The sequence below is a fragment of the Osmerus mordax genome, chromosome 6 (genome assembly GCF_038355195.1).
Source record: "Osmerus mordax isolate fOsmMor3 chromosome 6, fOsmMor3.pri, whole genome shotgun sequence".
NCBI lineage: Eukaryota > Metazoa > Chordata > Actinopteri > Osmeriformes > Osmeridae > Osmerus > Osmerus mordax.
Window position 1 is genome coordinate 13,446,014 of NC_090055.1, and position 17,272 is coordinate 13,463,285.

The 17,272-nt window shown below is 45.5% G+C and overlaps 1 protein-coding gene across 1 annotated transcript; it reads right to left on the bottom strand.

Annotated features, from left to right (window-relative positions):
- Positions 1-1,107: 1,107 nt before the first annotated feature.
- LOC136944229 (microtubule cross-linking factor 3) lies at positions 1,108-4,460 on the bottom strand. The gene is made up of 7 exons (XM_067237910.1): positions 4,236-4,460; positions 3,929-4,087; positions 3,750-3,821; positions 3,372-3,641; positions 3,099-3,262; positions 2,110-2,868; positions 1,108-1,222 (listed from the first exon to the last, which is right to left on the bottom strand). Exons 1-7 carry the CDS (start codon positions 4,443-4,445, stop codon positions 1,108-1,110), a joined length of 1,749 nt encoding a protein of 582 aa, XP_067094011.1. The 5' UTR covers positions 4,446-4,460.
- Between the last annotated feature and the right edge of the window lie 12,812 nt (positions 4,461-17,272).

The following is a 17,272-nucleotide window of genomic DNA, read 5'->3' on the forward strand; positions in this document are numbered from 1 at the left end:
CTCTGATGTCATCTTCAAAATGAGCGATATAGAGGAGTTTTACTATCCAGATGACAATGAAGACATCAACAGCGACGAGGAAATTATTAACTTTCTAAAAGAGCAGAAAAGTGTGAAAAGAGAGAAAAACGACACGCGCTAGTCAGATTGCTAGGTTTGGTTGCTCAGTAGCATTTTTTAAATGAAAAGAGCTAAAAATGCCATATAATAAACAACTTAGTAACCTCGACGGTTCAGTCATGCCGATATCAAACTGAGGCTTCAACGTATCGACCGAGCGATACTCTCGGTAAGTAGTTAAGACTGCTGTCACAAAGCCATTCCTGTGTGGCTTCAGTCATTGTTGGTAGTCTATGAGAAGGACTCAGAATACAATATATAAAGTGAGATCAATTGACAAAATCTACAGCTTTAAGCAGGCAGCAATGATACCATGAGTGAAAAGACTGGGATACCTCGAGTTTGTCAGAAGGTGACATGATGTCTCCCCTTAATTTAAATTCAAGAGGTGAAAACAAAGAGGACAAATGGAGCAGACAGCATCTCACTTTGAGAAGATATGTTACATTTAGTCATTTTTACATTTACATTGTTCAGCTCATTAGCTTGCAACATTTGCTTTTTAAATGTTTTACTTCTTTTTTCAAGACAGGTGACTAGACTACAGCATACTGGTGTTACTATAGTCACAAAGTATATTTATACTTGCGACGGGGCCTGCCTGACCTTTAGTACCCATAAAACGTACAACATCAACTGATAATATAACTTTTAACAGAACTTTTAACTTAAATCAGATTTGTTTGTATGAAGATACACATCCAGGAACATCCAACCTGGAGTTTTAGTATAATAACAGATGTTTAGTACTGTAGCAAGGATTCCAAATACAGTACAGAGACATTCAGTAGTCCTCTACTCACCTCATATACACTGATGTGTCTCTTTGATGTGACATGTCCCCAGTATTGGTTGAGAGCGTCTGAGTTGGATCATGATAAATGAAGAAAGAGCCTCCTGTACCTAGTGTGACCTTGTGTATGTAAAAAAAAAAAAAAAGTAAAGACAAATAAAGGTGTAACAGATGTAATATGGGCAGGTGTACTTTTACAGAACAAAGAAAAGGGTGAAAAGAAACACCAACTTAAAAATGGTGGCATAAGAAAGTGATGAAAATAGGACAAGTATAAGGATCAGTAAAATGATAGGTTGAAACATCTGGTTGGGTTGGATTAAAGAAGGATGTGTTAGGATCGCAAATGTAAAAAAATGGAATTGTACAGGGAGTGAGCAGAAGAAGGCTGTTAGTGAACAGAAATAATAACAGAAACATGAACCATATTTTCATTCCTGATCTTAAAGGCATGATATCTAGTGTGTTTGAGATTCACTTTTTGTCATATTTGCCTAAATAAACATTTACATTTAGCAGACGCTCTTGTCCAGAGCGACTTACAGTAAGTACAGGGACATTCCCCCGAGGCAAGTAGGGTGAAGTGCCTTGCCCAAGGACACAACGTCATCTGGCACGGCCGGGAATCGAACTGGCAACCTTCTGATTACAAGCCCGCTTCCCTAACCGCTCTGCCACCTGACTCCACATCTTGATAGCAACCAATACATATAAAGGTTTAACGGTAAAATGAAATCAATCTGACATCTATGGGTGTCGCAAGACTGTAATAAACACTACAAATCATTAGGCCGTACCCTGACTAATGATTGGACGGGCTACCTGTCTGTCTACCTACCTGCACGCACTCTACCCCTGCACTTAATGTGCGTTACTGTAGTTTTGTGGGAGTGGCTTTGAAGGGAGGGGGTGAGATATTTAGGTTTGAATCTTGTGAAACAGAAGCAAAAATAGCAAGCTTCGCAAAACTTGCCTAACCCAGCTTTAAATGTCTAGATCATTTGAATAAAACCACTAAAAGTGGGGATGTGGGTTCGTTTTCAAAAGTGGGTGGGACAGCTTTAGAAGTGCTTGAATGAGTAAGTAAGTGAGTGAAAGAGTGAGTGAGCATGTGCATACATGTTTTTGTCTGACTGGCTGGCTTCCATATTTGTTTCTGTCCTTATACTAACAGTATGAGGAGGGTCTCCCTCCTACTCACAGATAGAGGTTCCTCATCTGTCTTGCCCTCAGGCTTGGGGACCTCCAGCCGGTCAATTAATCCCTGTAGCTCCTTCCGGAAGGCCTTCATTTGGGCGTTGATGCGGTACAACAATTCGTGCTCCCGAATACGACTCCCCTCATCCTCCTCAAACAGCTCCCCATTGGACACATAGACCCTGGCCTCAGCGATGATGGTGCTGGTGTCAGCTATGAGCCTGTCTATGGTTCGGCTCAGTCTCTCCGCCTCAATGCGGATGTCAATCATCTGCTGCCTGTCTTTCAGGCTCCGGGATAAAAAACGGGTGTCTGGGGAGTAGAGGGAACGAGTCGGTGTCAGGCAACGCATGTTCCTCACCTCGTCCGAGTCGCTTTCCCCTCCAATAGGACCCTCGCGCTTTCGGTGTGGCGGAAGAAGGCGAGGCGACGAGGAGCCGTCGTCGCGACCCCCGTCACTTTCAGCGTCGCTGTCCCGAGGGCTGGAGTGCAGGGCGAGGTGCGAGGCCAGGTCGTAACGCTGCAAGTTGGACAGCAGCACGCGGTTCTCATACTGCAGCTGCATCACCTTGCCGCTCAGCTCATTAATCTGCAGCCTGGCTGCCTTCAGCTCCTCCTGGAGGATCTCCATCTTGGCAGCATCTGCTCCTCCTCCCCCCCCAGCCCCTCCTGCTCCATGGCGAGAGCCCTCCTTGTACTTGAGTTTGTTGAGCTCACTCGTTACCTTCTTGTTTTCCTCTTCCACGTCAGCTAAGTTCCTGTAGGACATGAGGGAAAATGTACTATGGATACCGATAAAACACCTTGTAAAATTAGATCTGGTTTACCTAATCAATGTGTTTAGGTGTGTGTGTTTACATATCTAATTAATGGGTTTCAGTGGGTCATATTTTAACCAAACCAATGAGCTTCATAATTGGGGCAATTGCACCCAGGTTGAGGAAAAACAGGCTCTGTCCTGTGTGATGTTATGGTTTTCCAGTCCTACCTGCGTAGCAGCTCTGCTTCGTCCTCCACTAGCTGCAGCTGCTGCCGGAGCTCTGACAGAGCTTCGCCCTGCAGCTTGGAGCTGTGGTACCTCGACCCGCCGCATGCTGCCAGGCTATCCTCACGCATGTCCTCTAGTTCTGCCTTCAGACCACGGTTCTCCACCTATGGCGAGAGGCAGAGGCCAAAATGAGTCTGTCACTTGATGAGTCATTTCCATGTGTGCCGTCACTGAATGTTGTGTGTTTTCTTAAATCAATCAGTAATCAACCACCTCTAGCTCAACGATCTTCCTCCCCAGAATGTTGGCCTCCTCCTCCACCAGACGCAGGCGGAGCTTGAGCTCTGATTCACGTGTGGTTGGTGGTCCCCCCGCCTCACCCTTGGGCAGGGGGCTGTCCAAATCTCCGTAGAAGGAGCGATACTTTTGAAGCTCGACCTCCAGGCGGTCCTTCTCCTTGTCGATCTTGGCCATCTTCTTTCTCATCAAGACTGCCTCTTCCTTGATGAAGGCCAGTTGGCATTTCAGGTCCTCATTTTCCTCCTGTGAAGGGTTAGACATTTTTTCAAGAACTATGAAAATGAACCCGGATTCATTGATATTCGTGGTAATTCAAATGTGTTTTTTAATGTACGCAATGCATAACCTCACTTCTATGGGTGTCTGCGGAACCCTTTTCTCTGATCTCTGCACGTCCTTGTTCCCTCTTCTTTTCAGTGACAGCTACACAGAAAAGAAGGTTCAATTCTCTTTTTCAAGTTCAAGGAAGGGGAAGTTATGTCACCAAGACATGCATGCACGCACACAGACACATGCACATTCAGTCGTACCTCCTTTGCCTTCTCCAGTTCGTTCTGCAGAGCTTGCTTGGTCACCTCCACTTGTATAAACTGCTGTCTCAGGTTCTCATTCTCCTCCTCTGTCTTTGTCCGTCTTTCCTCCACACTTTCCAGTTCATGGTGCAGCCTCACTGAGACATCTTTTGCCACCTAGATAAAAAATAGAATAGAAAACAATGTGAGGCAATGCAAGACAATGCAGTACACTGGGAGTCGCAACAACAAAACATCAGCTATTGATCTAGCACCACACCCTATACTGCCATGTTAATCTTGAACAAACATTTGAGCACCATACCTTCAGGTCTTGTTCCAAGCTCCTTAGCAGTTCCCCGTCCACCTCACCAGTTTCGGCAAAGCGGAGCCTCTTCCTCTCCGCTTTCCTCAGACGGTACTGAAGAATCCTGCAATTCTTATTGGCCCTTTCCAACTCGCGACGCATGTCCTGCAGTTGGCAAGCGTCTTCTTCATAGAATGAGTCTCGCATTTCATCCATCTCTGCGCGCATTTCCTGTATTTCATTCTATAAATGATAGCGATTATTGGTTAATATTATCGATTTAAGACACGATATACCGTGGCTAAACACAAACACAGGCATTTGAGTTTACCTTCAACTCTTCGTTTTCATCCTCTAGTTTCTCTATTTCATCTTGCAATCTCTGGTCGGGCAGGGGAGGCACTGGTTCATGAATAGCTGCCTCGGGGGACAATTCCGGTTCGGAGGCCGGAGACGTCTTTGTCTGCATCTTCCCAACCTTTTCCCCCAAACTCTTGTTCAGATGGAACTGTATCAATTCAGACTGTAAGCACCCCTCTTTCCAAAACCCAGGCCCACAGCCCACGGTGCTCTTGGAGCTTTTATTTTGGCCGTTGGAAGCACAGTCTCCTCTCGGGTTTTTGCTTTTTAATTTGGGCGATTTCGATGAACAAGGCTGGTCAGAGACAACACGGGTCGGCTCTCCCCTAGTTGGAGACAATAAGTCAGTGCAACGTGTATCTTCGGGAATATTAGTGCGCTCTTCGGCTGACTCACTTGTCACGGCCCTGATCTGTGTAGGGCTTTCAGTACCAGTAGCCTGGACAGCAGCCGCGCCTTTGAATGACTGCCTTTCTTTGCTGGTAGCGGTTGAAATGGGCGACTGACCACGGCTGCTTCTTCTACCGCTTTGTTTTGACGTGATCGATTTAGCCTGAGTGTTGCTTTTCTGTGTCCATTTAGATCCTGTCTCTTTCCCTCCAGCCGGAGAAGAGGCTCTCTGTTGCTTTCTGTTGCTATTGTCCGCCTGCCGCTGCTGTGCCGCGTCGGCAGCGCCGCTTGCGGCCGGGTTCATGGTATCATCCACGGACGTTCAGTGTACCCACATAGGCCTACTTTTTTTCCATGAAGCAACTGAAAAACAATATAAAAATATTAAATGAAACTTCGAAGTCAGATAATGTTTACTCTCTTGTTGCTGGGCAAGTTGGGTACTCAAGGGCAGGCTGCTGAAAAGCTATTTAGAGCGGCATCTATGGAGGAAACAGCTGTAGGCTATGGGCAAAATGCACGCCAAGATTACAATCAATAATCCGTCGTGAATGGTTTATGCAGTGCTGGGCTGGGTGCTGCTCAGTAGCTAATTTCTCATTTGAATGTCACTCTGACAGCACGCGGTATAACAGCATCCTCGTAAATCTTACCATCCAATTCAATGAGCTGCGCGTGCACGTGCCATCCGTTTTGTGTGCCAATATCCAAACATCCCGTAATAAACCATTTCGGAAAGAAACATTTCTCACAGTCTAGAGAATTCGAATTGTCCAACGATTCCCGGAGAAAGTGTTTCAGTATTGAGTCACCTTCGAGCAAGTAATGTCAACCGTGCTGTCCGACACATTCGATGACATTACTCCGAAGGACTATGGAATAGCACAAAAAATGGGGAAGAGACCAGCCACACGAAGCTCGCTCTCTACCAAATTATAGGGTCAAGATTCTAGACAATGCTCGTTTGTCCTTTAAGCTATGAAGTGACTTTATAGGAAGCATCTTTGGATGGATTCAACTCTGCAGCGACCAGCGATAGATGTAGGGGAATATTCAAGAACAATAGAGGAAAGACAAATGTGAACAATTAATCCATAATGGCGAAAAGATACCTATCATAAGACATATTCTGCAACTACTGACAATAAGAGTTGTCCCAACAACGAAAAAGAGCATCAGTGCAGGCCTTTATGATGATGAAATAAAGTATACACATTCAAACAATGTCTTTGTTACCACACAGCTGTGGACGCATATGCCCTTTAGGGCACTTACATTTGTAAATGGATGACTACAATTACATTTTCAAACACATTCTTACCTCTTGTCTGGTCCAGGCGGCCGTGATGACAAGGAGCTTCCGATCACCAACAGCGGATACTGTTTCAAAATGCATGCATGACGTGAGGAGGGGCGGGTCCATACCACCCACGGCACACACCCCGAACAGTATAAGACAGATAGAGATCGATTTTTCAATTGCTACATGGGTCAGGCTACAAAAACATACCTGACTCTACATGGTCACAGTGTCAGTCAAAATCTTAGAACGATGTGCAAAGCCAAACGCAAGACAACCGCAAAAAGAGCATTGAGACCAGTTTCGTGCTTTTTCTACAAGAACACAGATTTCAGCACTCTGCGGGCCTTTCTATGGTATACTCGAAAACAATAATATGCATTTCATACGTTTTAAAGGTTTTAATTGGCCTTATAGTAATCAACCGACTCTTATAATCCAATCAGAATTATAGGGATTTCACCTGACAAGAACCCATTAACACTTTCCCATGTGCTGATGACATTTTGTTAACTGATCTTTTTAAGGGAGGGCCCAAATACAGAATAATTTAGGTTTTTGTGATAATGATTTTTTTTGTGCCATGAAGCTTTTATTTAAAATCCATCTGATCACTGCACAATAATCGAGTAACAACATGAATCAACAACACAACAACTGAAGCAGCAAACTTTGCAAACACAAAATGTATGTCATTTACATGTATGCATTTAGCAGATGCTTTTATCCAAAGCGACTTCCAAAAGGGAGCTTTACAAAAGTGCATAGGTCACTGATCATAACAACGAGATAGCCCCAAACATTGCGGGTAACCAAAACATGAAGCATACATTGTGAAAACTAAATAAGTCCCAAAGGGAAGAACCATAGGAGCATGTAGTTAAACAAGATACAATTAAACAACATGAACCTCGAAAAGGTGCAAGGGTGTACCTGCGGAATAAATCAAGCAACAAAATATATTACACACCAAGTACAATAGTTTTAAGTCAGTTACAACTAACCAAAAAGAGCAACAATTCTTTCAATAAGAGTCATTGTGATCCTGGAGGAAACATCAGGTCCAGACAAACATTCTTAAGTGCCGTTGTACTCCCGGAACAAGTGCGCCTTGAGCCTTTTTTTGAAGGTGGGGAGACAGTCAGTGTCTCTGATGGAGGTGGGGAGTTGATTCCACCATTGGGGGGCCAGACAGGAGAAGAGCTTGTGTTGGGACCGGGCGCTCTTGAGCGGTGGGACCACCAGACGGTTGTCAGAAGAAGACCGTAGGTGGCGGGTGGGGGTGTAAGGCTGGAGCATAGACTTGATGTAGTCGGGTGCAGTCCTGTTCACCGCTCGGAAGGTCAGTACTAGAGTCTTGAATCTGATACGGGCCGTGATGGGAAGCCAGTGGAGGGAGATGAAGAGCAGGATAACATGGGAGCATCTGGGTAGATTGAAGACCAGAGGGGCCGCTGCGTTCTGAATCCTCTGGAGAGGGCGGGTTGCGCATGCTGGGAGACCGGCGAACAGCGAGTTGCAGTAGTCCAACTTTGAGAGGACAAGTGCTTGGACTAGCAGCTGGGTGGAATGCTCAGACAGGTATCTCGTGATCTTCCGGATGTTTTAGAGGGTGAATCTACTTGACCGGGAGACCGCAGCAATGTGGGCTGTGAGGGAAAGCTTGTCATCCATGCGAGGTTCCTGGCAGAGGATGAAGGGGTCACCGTCGCAGATCCCAGGGTGATTGAGAGATCGTGGGAGATGGAGGGTTTAGCCGGGATGATGAGGAGTTCTGTTTTGGCGAGGTTCAGCTGGAGGTGGTGCTCGGTCATCCAAGCAGAGATGTCTGTGAGGCAGGCCTCAATCCTAGCTGAGATCCCCGGATTGGTCGGGGGGAACGTCAGGTACAGCTGCGTGTCGTCAGCGTAGCAGTGATAGGAGAAGCCATGGGAGGTGATGATTGGTCCAAGTGAGGTGGTGTACAGAGAGAAGAGGAGGGATCCAAGGACGGAGCCCTGTGGGACACCAGTGGAGAGCTGGCGAAGGCCTGACAGTTTGCCTCCCCAGGAGACCTGGTAGGATCTTCCCGACAGGTAGGATGAGATCCACTGGAGTGCAGTGCCAGTGATGCCCATCTCAGAGAGTCTGGCGAGCAGGATTTTATGGTTAACCGTATCAAATGCTGCAGAAAGTTCCAGCAGAAGGATGACCTCGAAGCCGCTCTGGCAGACTGGAGGGCAGTGGTGACTGACAGGGCGGCGGTTTCTGTGGAGTGGCCAGTCTTGAAGCCTGATTGGTTGGGGTCGAGCAGGTTGTTCTGAGAGAGAAAGTTTGACAGTTGGTCCTTTTGCTGCCTAAGCCAACATTCCAAACATTCCATATGCTGTTGAAATATGATATTCATATTAATATGCACATTTTATGAATTTTCATATTAAATCATACACCTTAACTGTTGACACCATATTGAAGAACAGAACTAGGGGATTTTTATGATGTGAATAAATATATGATTAAGGCAAATCATATTTTATCAAGGTGATTTCAGGCAGCCATTTTTTACAAAAACTTCTCCATCCACCATACCTCATCAGACAACTTCATTTTTAACCACTTTAATTACAAGATGGAGGAAAACTTTGAGCAGGTGGAATATCCACACATCTGTGGGCAATGTGGAACAGAAGACAGATTAGAAATATCATATTTTGATTAAAAGTTATGACCATTCTAGTGACTACATGGAAACACGTGGAAACATGGGGGAAACCTACATTTCTCTGCCCCAAAAGTAGCTAGCGCTATGGCTGGATACTCCTCTCGATAACTAAAAAACGTTGGAGTTTCTTCCACAATCGACCGAATTGGCCAAACAAGGCATGTACATTTAGCTTACAGTGTATATAATCTAGCTAGTTAATGTTGTTTTTCTAAGTTTTTTAGAAATCTGCTCAAATCGAGGCTAAACAGTGCTACTAACGTCATTACTGCCTGTCCTGCCGGACACGGCAGAAAGCGAGTTTTTTTCTGGAAAGAACTCGCATCACTCCCACAAACAAATTCTTCGTAAGTAAAAAGTTTAGACTTTTAATTGACAATATTGACAACACATATTAATAAACTTGTCTTTACTCAGAATATCGTCTCAGATTTCAATTCGAAGCTGTAAATCTAACACTGTAGGCAATCTCCCATGGTCTCCGCTCTGGCTCCGCCTCGAAAAACAATGGCTGCCGTTGCAGACGATACATTTATTTTCCCCTCCCAGTAACCCCTTAACCAATGATATGTACTTTGAGCTTAACTTGTCATGAGTATCTGGCAGTTTTCAGAAATAAAATCGGTGATTGGACGGCAAAGATATTAAGGCGGGTCTTATGGGTCTTTTTCGACCCATATTTGAATGGTCCGGCTGGATAGAGAAAAGAAGGGTAGATTTTGAAAAGAAGGGTAGCAGTGATACTGGTCTGTAGTTCTGGAGGATGGCTGGGTTAAGGGAAGGTTATTTGAGTAGAGGGCTAACTCTGGCCTGTTTGAAGGCAGAGGGGAAAGTGCCGGAAGTAAGAGAAGCGTTAAGGACATGGAGAAGAAAAGTTATGATGGAGGGAGAGATGGTTTGAAAGAGAGGGGAGGGGACTGGATCAAGGGGTCAGGAGGTGGGGCGATGAGAGAGAATGAGGTCAGAGATCTCTGCCTCGGACAGGGGAGAGAAAGAGTTTAGACATTTAGTTGGGTCAGTCATAGAGGGTGAGTGGGTAGGAAAGGTGGGTTTAGGGAACCGACTGCTAATGGCCGCGTAGAGAGCTTCTTAGGAGCGCTCTTTTGAAGCGCTCCTTAGAAGCTCTTAGCGCTAAGAAGCTCTTAACGAATCTGGGAAACGCGGCCAATGTCAGCAACGTTTTTCTCAAAGAAGGAGGAGAAGTTGTCTGCTCTCAGGGTGGAGGGGGAGGGTGGGGGAGGTGGGTTAAGAAGGGTGGAGAAGGTATAGAAAAGTTTGTGAGGGTTTGAGTCAGAGTTAATTTTGTTCAGGAAGTAGTTGGTTTTAGCATCAGTTATGCGGGCAGAGAAGGATTTGAGGAGGGAGTGATACTTATCGAGGTCCAGACCGTCTTTGGACTTGTGCCATCTACTCTCAGCTGCCCGAAGGATGGACCGTTCTTACATTTACATTTACATTTATGCATTTAGCACCACCTACCACTGCTACGCTGACGACACGCAGCTGTACCTGTCGTTCCCCCCGACCGATCCGGGGATCTCAGCTAGGATTGAGGCCTGCCTCACAGACATCTCCGCCTGGATGACCGAGCACCACCTCCAGCTGAACCTCGCCAAAACAGAACTCCTCATCATCCCGGCTAAACCCTCCATCTCCCACGATCTCTCAATCACCCTGGGATCTGCGACGGTGACCCCTTCATCCTCTGCCAGGAACCTTGGGGTTACCATGGACGACGAGCTCTCCCTCACGGCCCACATTGCTGCGGTCTCCCGGTCGTGTAGATTCACCCTCTACAACATCCGGAAGATCAGGAGATACCTGTCTGAGCACTCCACCCAGCTGCTAGTCCAAGCACTCGTCCTCTCCAAGTTGGACTATTGCAACTCTCTGCTCGCTGGTCTCCCAGCATGTGCAACCCGCCCTCTTCAGAGGATTCAGAACGCGGCGGCCCACCTGGTCTACAATCTACCCAGACGCTCCCATGTTACCCCGCTCCTCATCTCTCTCCACTGGCTACCTATCATGGCCCGTATCAGATTCAAGACCCTGGTATTGACCTTCCGAGCAGTGAACGGGACTGCACCCGTCTACATCAAGTCTCTCCTGCAGCCTTACACCCCCACCCGTCACCTAAGGTCTTCTTCAGACAACCGCCTGGTGGTCCCACCGCTCAAGACCGCCCGGTCCCAACACAAGCTCTTCTCCTGTCTGGCCCCCCAGTGGTGGAATCAACTCCCCACCTCCATCAGAGACACTGACTGTCTCTCCACCTTCAAGAAAAGGCTCAAGACGCACTTGTTCCGGGAGTACAACGGTACTTAGGAACGGTTCGCTTGACCCGATGTTAGTTTCCTCAAGGATCACAATGACTCTTGCTTAGAGACTTGTTGCTCTTGTGGTTAGTGGTAACTGATTTTTTTTTTTTTCACAGGTACACTTGCACTTATAGCTGTTCATGTTGTTTGGTTGTGACTTGTTTAACTACATGCTCTTATGGTTCTTCCCTTTGGCACTTACTTTGGTTGTTCACAATGTGTGCTTCATGTTTTGGCTACTCGCGATGTTTTTTGGCTATCTTGTTGTTATGATCAGTGACCTATGCACTTTGTAAAGCTCTCTCTTGGAAGTCGCTTTGGATAAAAGCGTCTGCTAAATGAATAAATGTAAATGTAAATGTAAATTTAGCAGACACTTTTATCCGACTTTAAGTTTAAGCGACTTCCATGAGAGAGCTTTACAAAAGTGCAGGTTTGGATAACAGGGTGTTGGTGGCAGTGTCACAGGGTGTTGGTGGCAGTGTCAGTGTCATTGCCAATACCTTAGACCTTGACTGTACTGTATGAATTACTACCATTTGGCACCATAGCGACAAAGAATCTTTAATAAAATGTATCTAAAATGCAGTTTCCCTTCATGTAACTGACAAACAAGTGCAATTGTATGCAAAAACTATTAAAGGAAATTGATGACTCAAGACTGAGGCTGTCCTGTTGTTCATTCCATGTCTGTGCAGCACAATAACTAAATGCTGCTTTTCATAATTCATTAGAAACTCCAGGTCAAGCCTATGAGCGTGTTCAGTGGTTTGAACATTTCCACTCTAAAAGACATGACATATTTAGAGGGAGTTTTATAACATTGCTTTAAATGATTCCCTGAGTCGGGCACTACAACTAAATGAGTATGTCCAGTTCGTAGACACACACATTTGTAGGGGGTTTCATTATTGTACAAACAACTAAAACTATTCCCCTAGGTCTAAAGGAAGAGAGTACACTGAACAGTGTATTGATATTAACCAAATATGCTGGAATTGCAGTTATTTGAGTCTATGGGTTCAAACAGATCAAGAATGGTCAAAGTCCGTCAAATGAATTAGATATTGAATAACATTGCAAATGAATGAAATCAATTACAAGGTAAACATGTTAAAATGAAGGTTATAATGGCTTGTGGTAAAAGAAAATTGAGTTTTGGAGATTTGGGGTTATAAGGAAGGTATAGTGACGAGGGTGGTTAGGGGAGGTGTTTACATCCCTCTCTGTATTCCTGGGTCTTTTCTGGCAAAGCTTGGGGCCAAAGCAACTGTCCTCCTTCCTGGCAGATGTCTGACAGATGTCTTCTGATAAACACATGGTAACACATCCACCTGGATATGAATAAACTACCTTGGCTTGTGCCCAGCACTTTCTTCTGCCTTTCTCCTCCTGCTCCCACTCGCTCTTCTAGGTCCTGAGTTGAGAAGTAAAGTGTTCCTCGCTACAGCAAGCGTGGCTGCTTTTTCTGCCTTCATCTTGGCAGGGACAGCCATGAGATTGACCAACTCTTCAGCTTTGCTTGTCCAAAAACAGAACAATTAGTCTTTGTTAATATCCTTGTAGTGGATCTCTTGGTCATCCAGGGCTGCGTTTCCCGATAACGATGGATCGTAGCAACGATCGAGCAAAAAACGAAACCATCGATATTTCTTACGTGCGTTTCTCAAACATGCTCGTAAGAAGTAGGCTAATCTATGCACTTTCAAGAGTTACGAATTTTCAAGAGACACTTTTGCTACGATGTCTTTAGGAACGGCCCGTAAAACTAAGATTCGTCCTACGATGGATTCTACGATCAACTAACAGTGCGTTCACACTGCAGCGGAGCGGGCGGCGCGCGGCGTCGGCTTCCAATTCATTTTCAATGAAACCAGGCGCTCGCGTAGGGCATTGTGGGAAGGCGAGCGGAGCGGAGCAGAGCGTTGCAAGTTTGATTTTCTCAACTTTATGTAAATGAGGAGCGTGAAAACGCTAGCGTTGGCCAATCGGATTGGTTTCTTGTTTCTTGTAATGTAGCAACCGTTGGTCATGATAAATATTTCTAGGTTTCACAATTTCAAGATGGAGGAGAAACTTTTCGTATGTGTCTGCACACCCAGTTCTGTTCAGAACAAAGTTACTAATGTGACGAGCCTGAATTTAAAGATTACATTAAACTAATAATGCATGGTGCATGGTTGCCGATGTCGTCATTGTTCCTAGTGTGTTTTTATGGCCTACTTTTAAATTCAGTCTCGTCACATTACGTGACTGTTCTGTGCCACTGCTAGCCCAGCCTCCAAACGACTGGTTGAGTGACCGGTGGCGTAACATGTATTCTACTGTAATCTTGCACTAGTAAAATCTTGCACTTACATAAATGTTGTGTAAAAGTGGTATTTTGATCGATATTTACATTTAGTCATTTAGCTGACGCTCTTTTCCAGAGCGACTTACAGTAAGTACAGGGACATTCCCCCCGAGGCAAGTAGGGTGAAGTGCCTTGCCCAAGGACACAACATCATTTGACACGGCTGGGAATCGAACTGGCAACCTTCAGATTACTAGGCCGATTCCCTAACCGGTCAGCCACTTGACTCCTTATATCCGATATTGTGAGTACATGAACCCAAATCTGCACGCTTGGCCATGACTACAACAGTGACCTTAGAGAACTACAACTCTGTATTAACTTGTCTAACACGCCCCGAGCGTGGTGTACTGTGGGAAGGCAAGCGATGCAGAGCGTTAAAAAACGCTGCAGTGTGAACGCAGCGTTAGGCTTACAACGCTTTCGGGAAACGCACCCCAGGTTGGTTTGAGCCAGGGCTTGCCTTTTTTTCAATAATTTAATCACCATGTAGCATTGATGTTAAAATATTGTCCTACCTTTCGTGCGAGTCTGGGTCCATTGCTCATTATATTACTACAGTGTTAATAAACATATTAAAAAGTCTCATTTTTATGAAGCCCAAAAGAAGAGCCTGCTGCACTTGTATGTGAAAATGTTTGAGCTTGATTTTGATAAAGTATATGTGAAGTATTTAACTCTCAGACACTTGGTTTAAGTTAAACAATTTATGTTTTCGAACATAAATTAGCCACAGTGGTAACAGTGCTCTATATTTGACATCTCACACAATGCAATACTGTTACACAAACTCAATTACCACGAGGGACGTGAAAATATATGAAAAGATTACCAAAGTCATACAGTTGACATGAAAAAATAATTTAAGATTAGCTCAACTAAGGCATTTTTTGGAACAAACCAGAGAAAGGGTCTAGAAATAAAACGTGGGAATAATGTAAAAGTTTGTTTAATTTTTAAATGATGTATTAAAACCAGAGAGGGTACAATTTCTGGGGAAATTGGGAGGTGTGCTTGCGTCGGTTGCAGCGGGGTTTGCTCGTTTAACAATAAATATACTTGATCTATAATCAGTTATTTAGTTAGAGGGGGCACCACCCTGATATTGAGTTAGGACATCTGGGAAACCTAGGATCTATGTAATAATCTTCCGAAGGAATGAATTTGTTCTAAGTGAGCGGATCAAATAACGTGAGGGGATAGATTACTACGCAAGTAAAAATGATACACAATGATTTATTGAAATAAATTGAAATATAAATATAGCTGCAGGCAGCAATGGCGGGTTCCTCCTCAACATTGCAAACCATTTCAAAATTGACTTGACACAGACATGTATTTCATACATGTACACAACATCTCAAGACAATTAGAGCAATGGCTGATTTTATGTTTGTTTTTTTAATTCTTCACAAATTGTCACTGAGAAAAATCCATGCTGTCGACATTGAGTTCTTGAGACTTTTGTTCCCCATGAGCAATAAGGCATGATTACCAACTTTCAGACATCTTGGCCTGATGGGGTCAAAATGCCACCCTTTTGAAAGTGAACTCCTCAGGACGCACCCATGAGGAGATCCGGTGCTGATGGACTGGGAGTCAGAGACTTGTGTTCCCAGCTTAACGCACTGCTTCCTGTCAGACAGGAAGTCTGTGATCCACCTGCAGGTGGAGTCGGGCACGTTCAGCTGGGAGAGCTTGTCCTGAAGCAGGGCAGGGATGATGGTGTTGAAGGCAGAGCTGAAGTCCACAAACAGGAATCTGGCTCCAGGTGCTGTAGGGTGAAGTGGAGGGCCATGTTAACGGCGTCATCCACAGATCTGTTGGCTCTGTAGGCAAACTGCAGTGGGTCCAGGAAAGGGTCTGTGATGGCTTTGAGGTGTGCCAGCACAAGGCGCCCAAAAGACTTCATTACCACAGAGGTCAGGGTGACGGGTCTATAGTCATTGAGTCCTGTTGGCCTTGGCTTTTTGGGCACAGGGATGATGGTGGAGGACTTGAGACAGGCTGGCACATGGCATGTCTCCAGGGAGGTGTTAAAGATGTAGGTAAACACCGGAGACAGCTGGTCAGCGCAGTGCTTGAGGGTGGCAGGAGAGAGTCCGGCCCAGCTGCTTTGCGGGGGTTCTGCCTCTTGAAAAGTCTGTTAACTTCACCCTCCTGAATGGAGAGAGTTGTCACTGTAGAGGGGGTGAGGGAGGAGGCCCCGTGGGTGGGAAGGGGTAGTTCAGGACAGTCCAATTGTCTTTCAAATCTACAGTAGAACTCATTCAGGTCGTTGGCCAGGCGGGAGTCATTAGTGGAGTGGGGGGCTCTGGGCTTGTAGTTGGTGATCTGCCTGAGCCCTCTCCAGACAGAAGCAGAGTCGTTAGCAGAGAACTGACGCTTCAGTCTCTCTGAGTACAGTCGTTTAGCCTCTCTCACCGCCTTGCTAAACCTGTTCTTCGACTCCTTGAATATGTCTCTATCCCCACTCCGAAATGCTTCCTCCTTCTCTGACCTCAACCTTCTGAGCTCTGCTGAGAACCAGGGCTTGTCGTTGTTGAAGTTCACCCTGGTGCGTGTTGGAATACAGCAGTCCTCACAGAAGCTGATGTATGATGTCACAGCCTCTGTGAGTTCATCCAGACTATTCGTAGCAGTCGTGAACATATCCCAGTCAGTACAGTCCAAGCACGCCCGCAGATCCTCCATAGCCTCACTGGTCCACTGTTTTTGATGTCCTCACAACAGGTTTACAGAGCTTTAATTTCTGCCTGTATGCAGGAATCAGATGGACCATGGTATGGTCAGAGTGACCCAGTGCTGCACGAGGGACGGCATGGTAGGCTCTACTGACTGTAGTGTAGCAGTGATCCAGAGTGTTCTCTTCTCTGGTTGGGCATTTGATGAATAATAGGGTGGGGTATATAGCAGGGATCCCGGCACTTGCATTGCTAGTGCGACACAGATGCTCTCAGTCTTCCTGCGGCCTACGCCTCCCGGGCCTCCTCCCTTTGTCTGTGTTCTTCTTTTCCAAGGGGAATGCGTTCGCTGCTCTCTGCCTGGATGTCGAGACGGTGTCTCAGGAGACGTTTTCTCAGTTGGGTGTGGCAGGGAGCCGCTGCGAGCACAACCATATGCCAAATTCAAGTATTACAATAATGTATTGTATCGTGTGAAATAAAAGTATGAAGTAAACAACACTACTGAGTCCTCCTGCCTGAACCATTCTTTCAAAGTTTTGACTCAGGACTGGGAATGTCATCAAACCTGAGTTCAGGGTTGCCAGGCCGGCAAAGATTTCGAGCCCAACAAGTGCTCAAAACCAGCCCAAAATGCCTGAAAACTAGCCCAATATTTGTGGATTGAGTTACTACATTTATCCAATAGATGCCTCTATAGTTACAATGTAAAAATGACTGGTGTATTAATATTTTCCATGTTTTCTGCTATTCTCACGTTTCATTGGTTCAATAGAACAAATTATTTAATCATGCCACTTCCTATCACCACCGAACAGAGACACAGAGCAACAATTACTTTATGAAAGTGAGGAAACACAATACTAAAGGAATTGTGTGCAGGTAATGAACTCTTACTGCCCGCTCTCCCCACACACTTTCCCCATCCGTGCTATTTCCTTCTCACCCA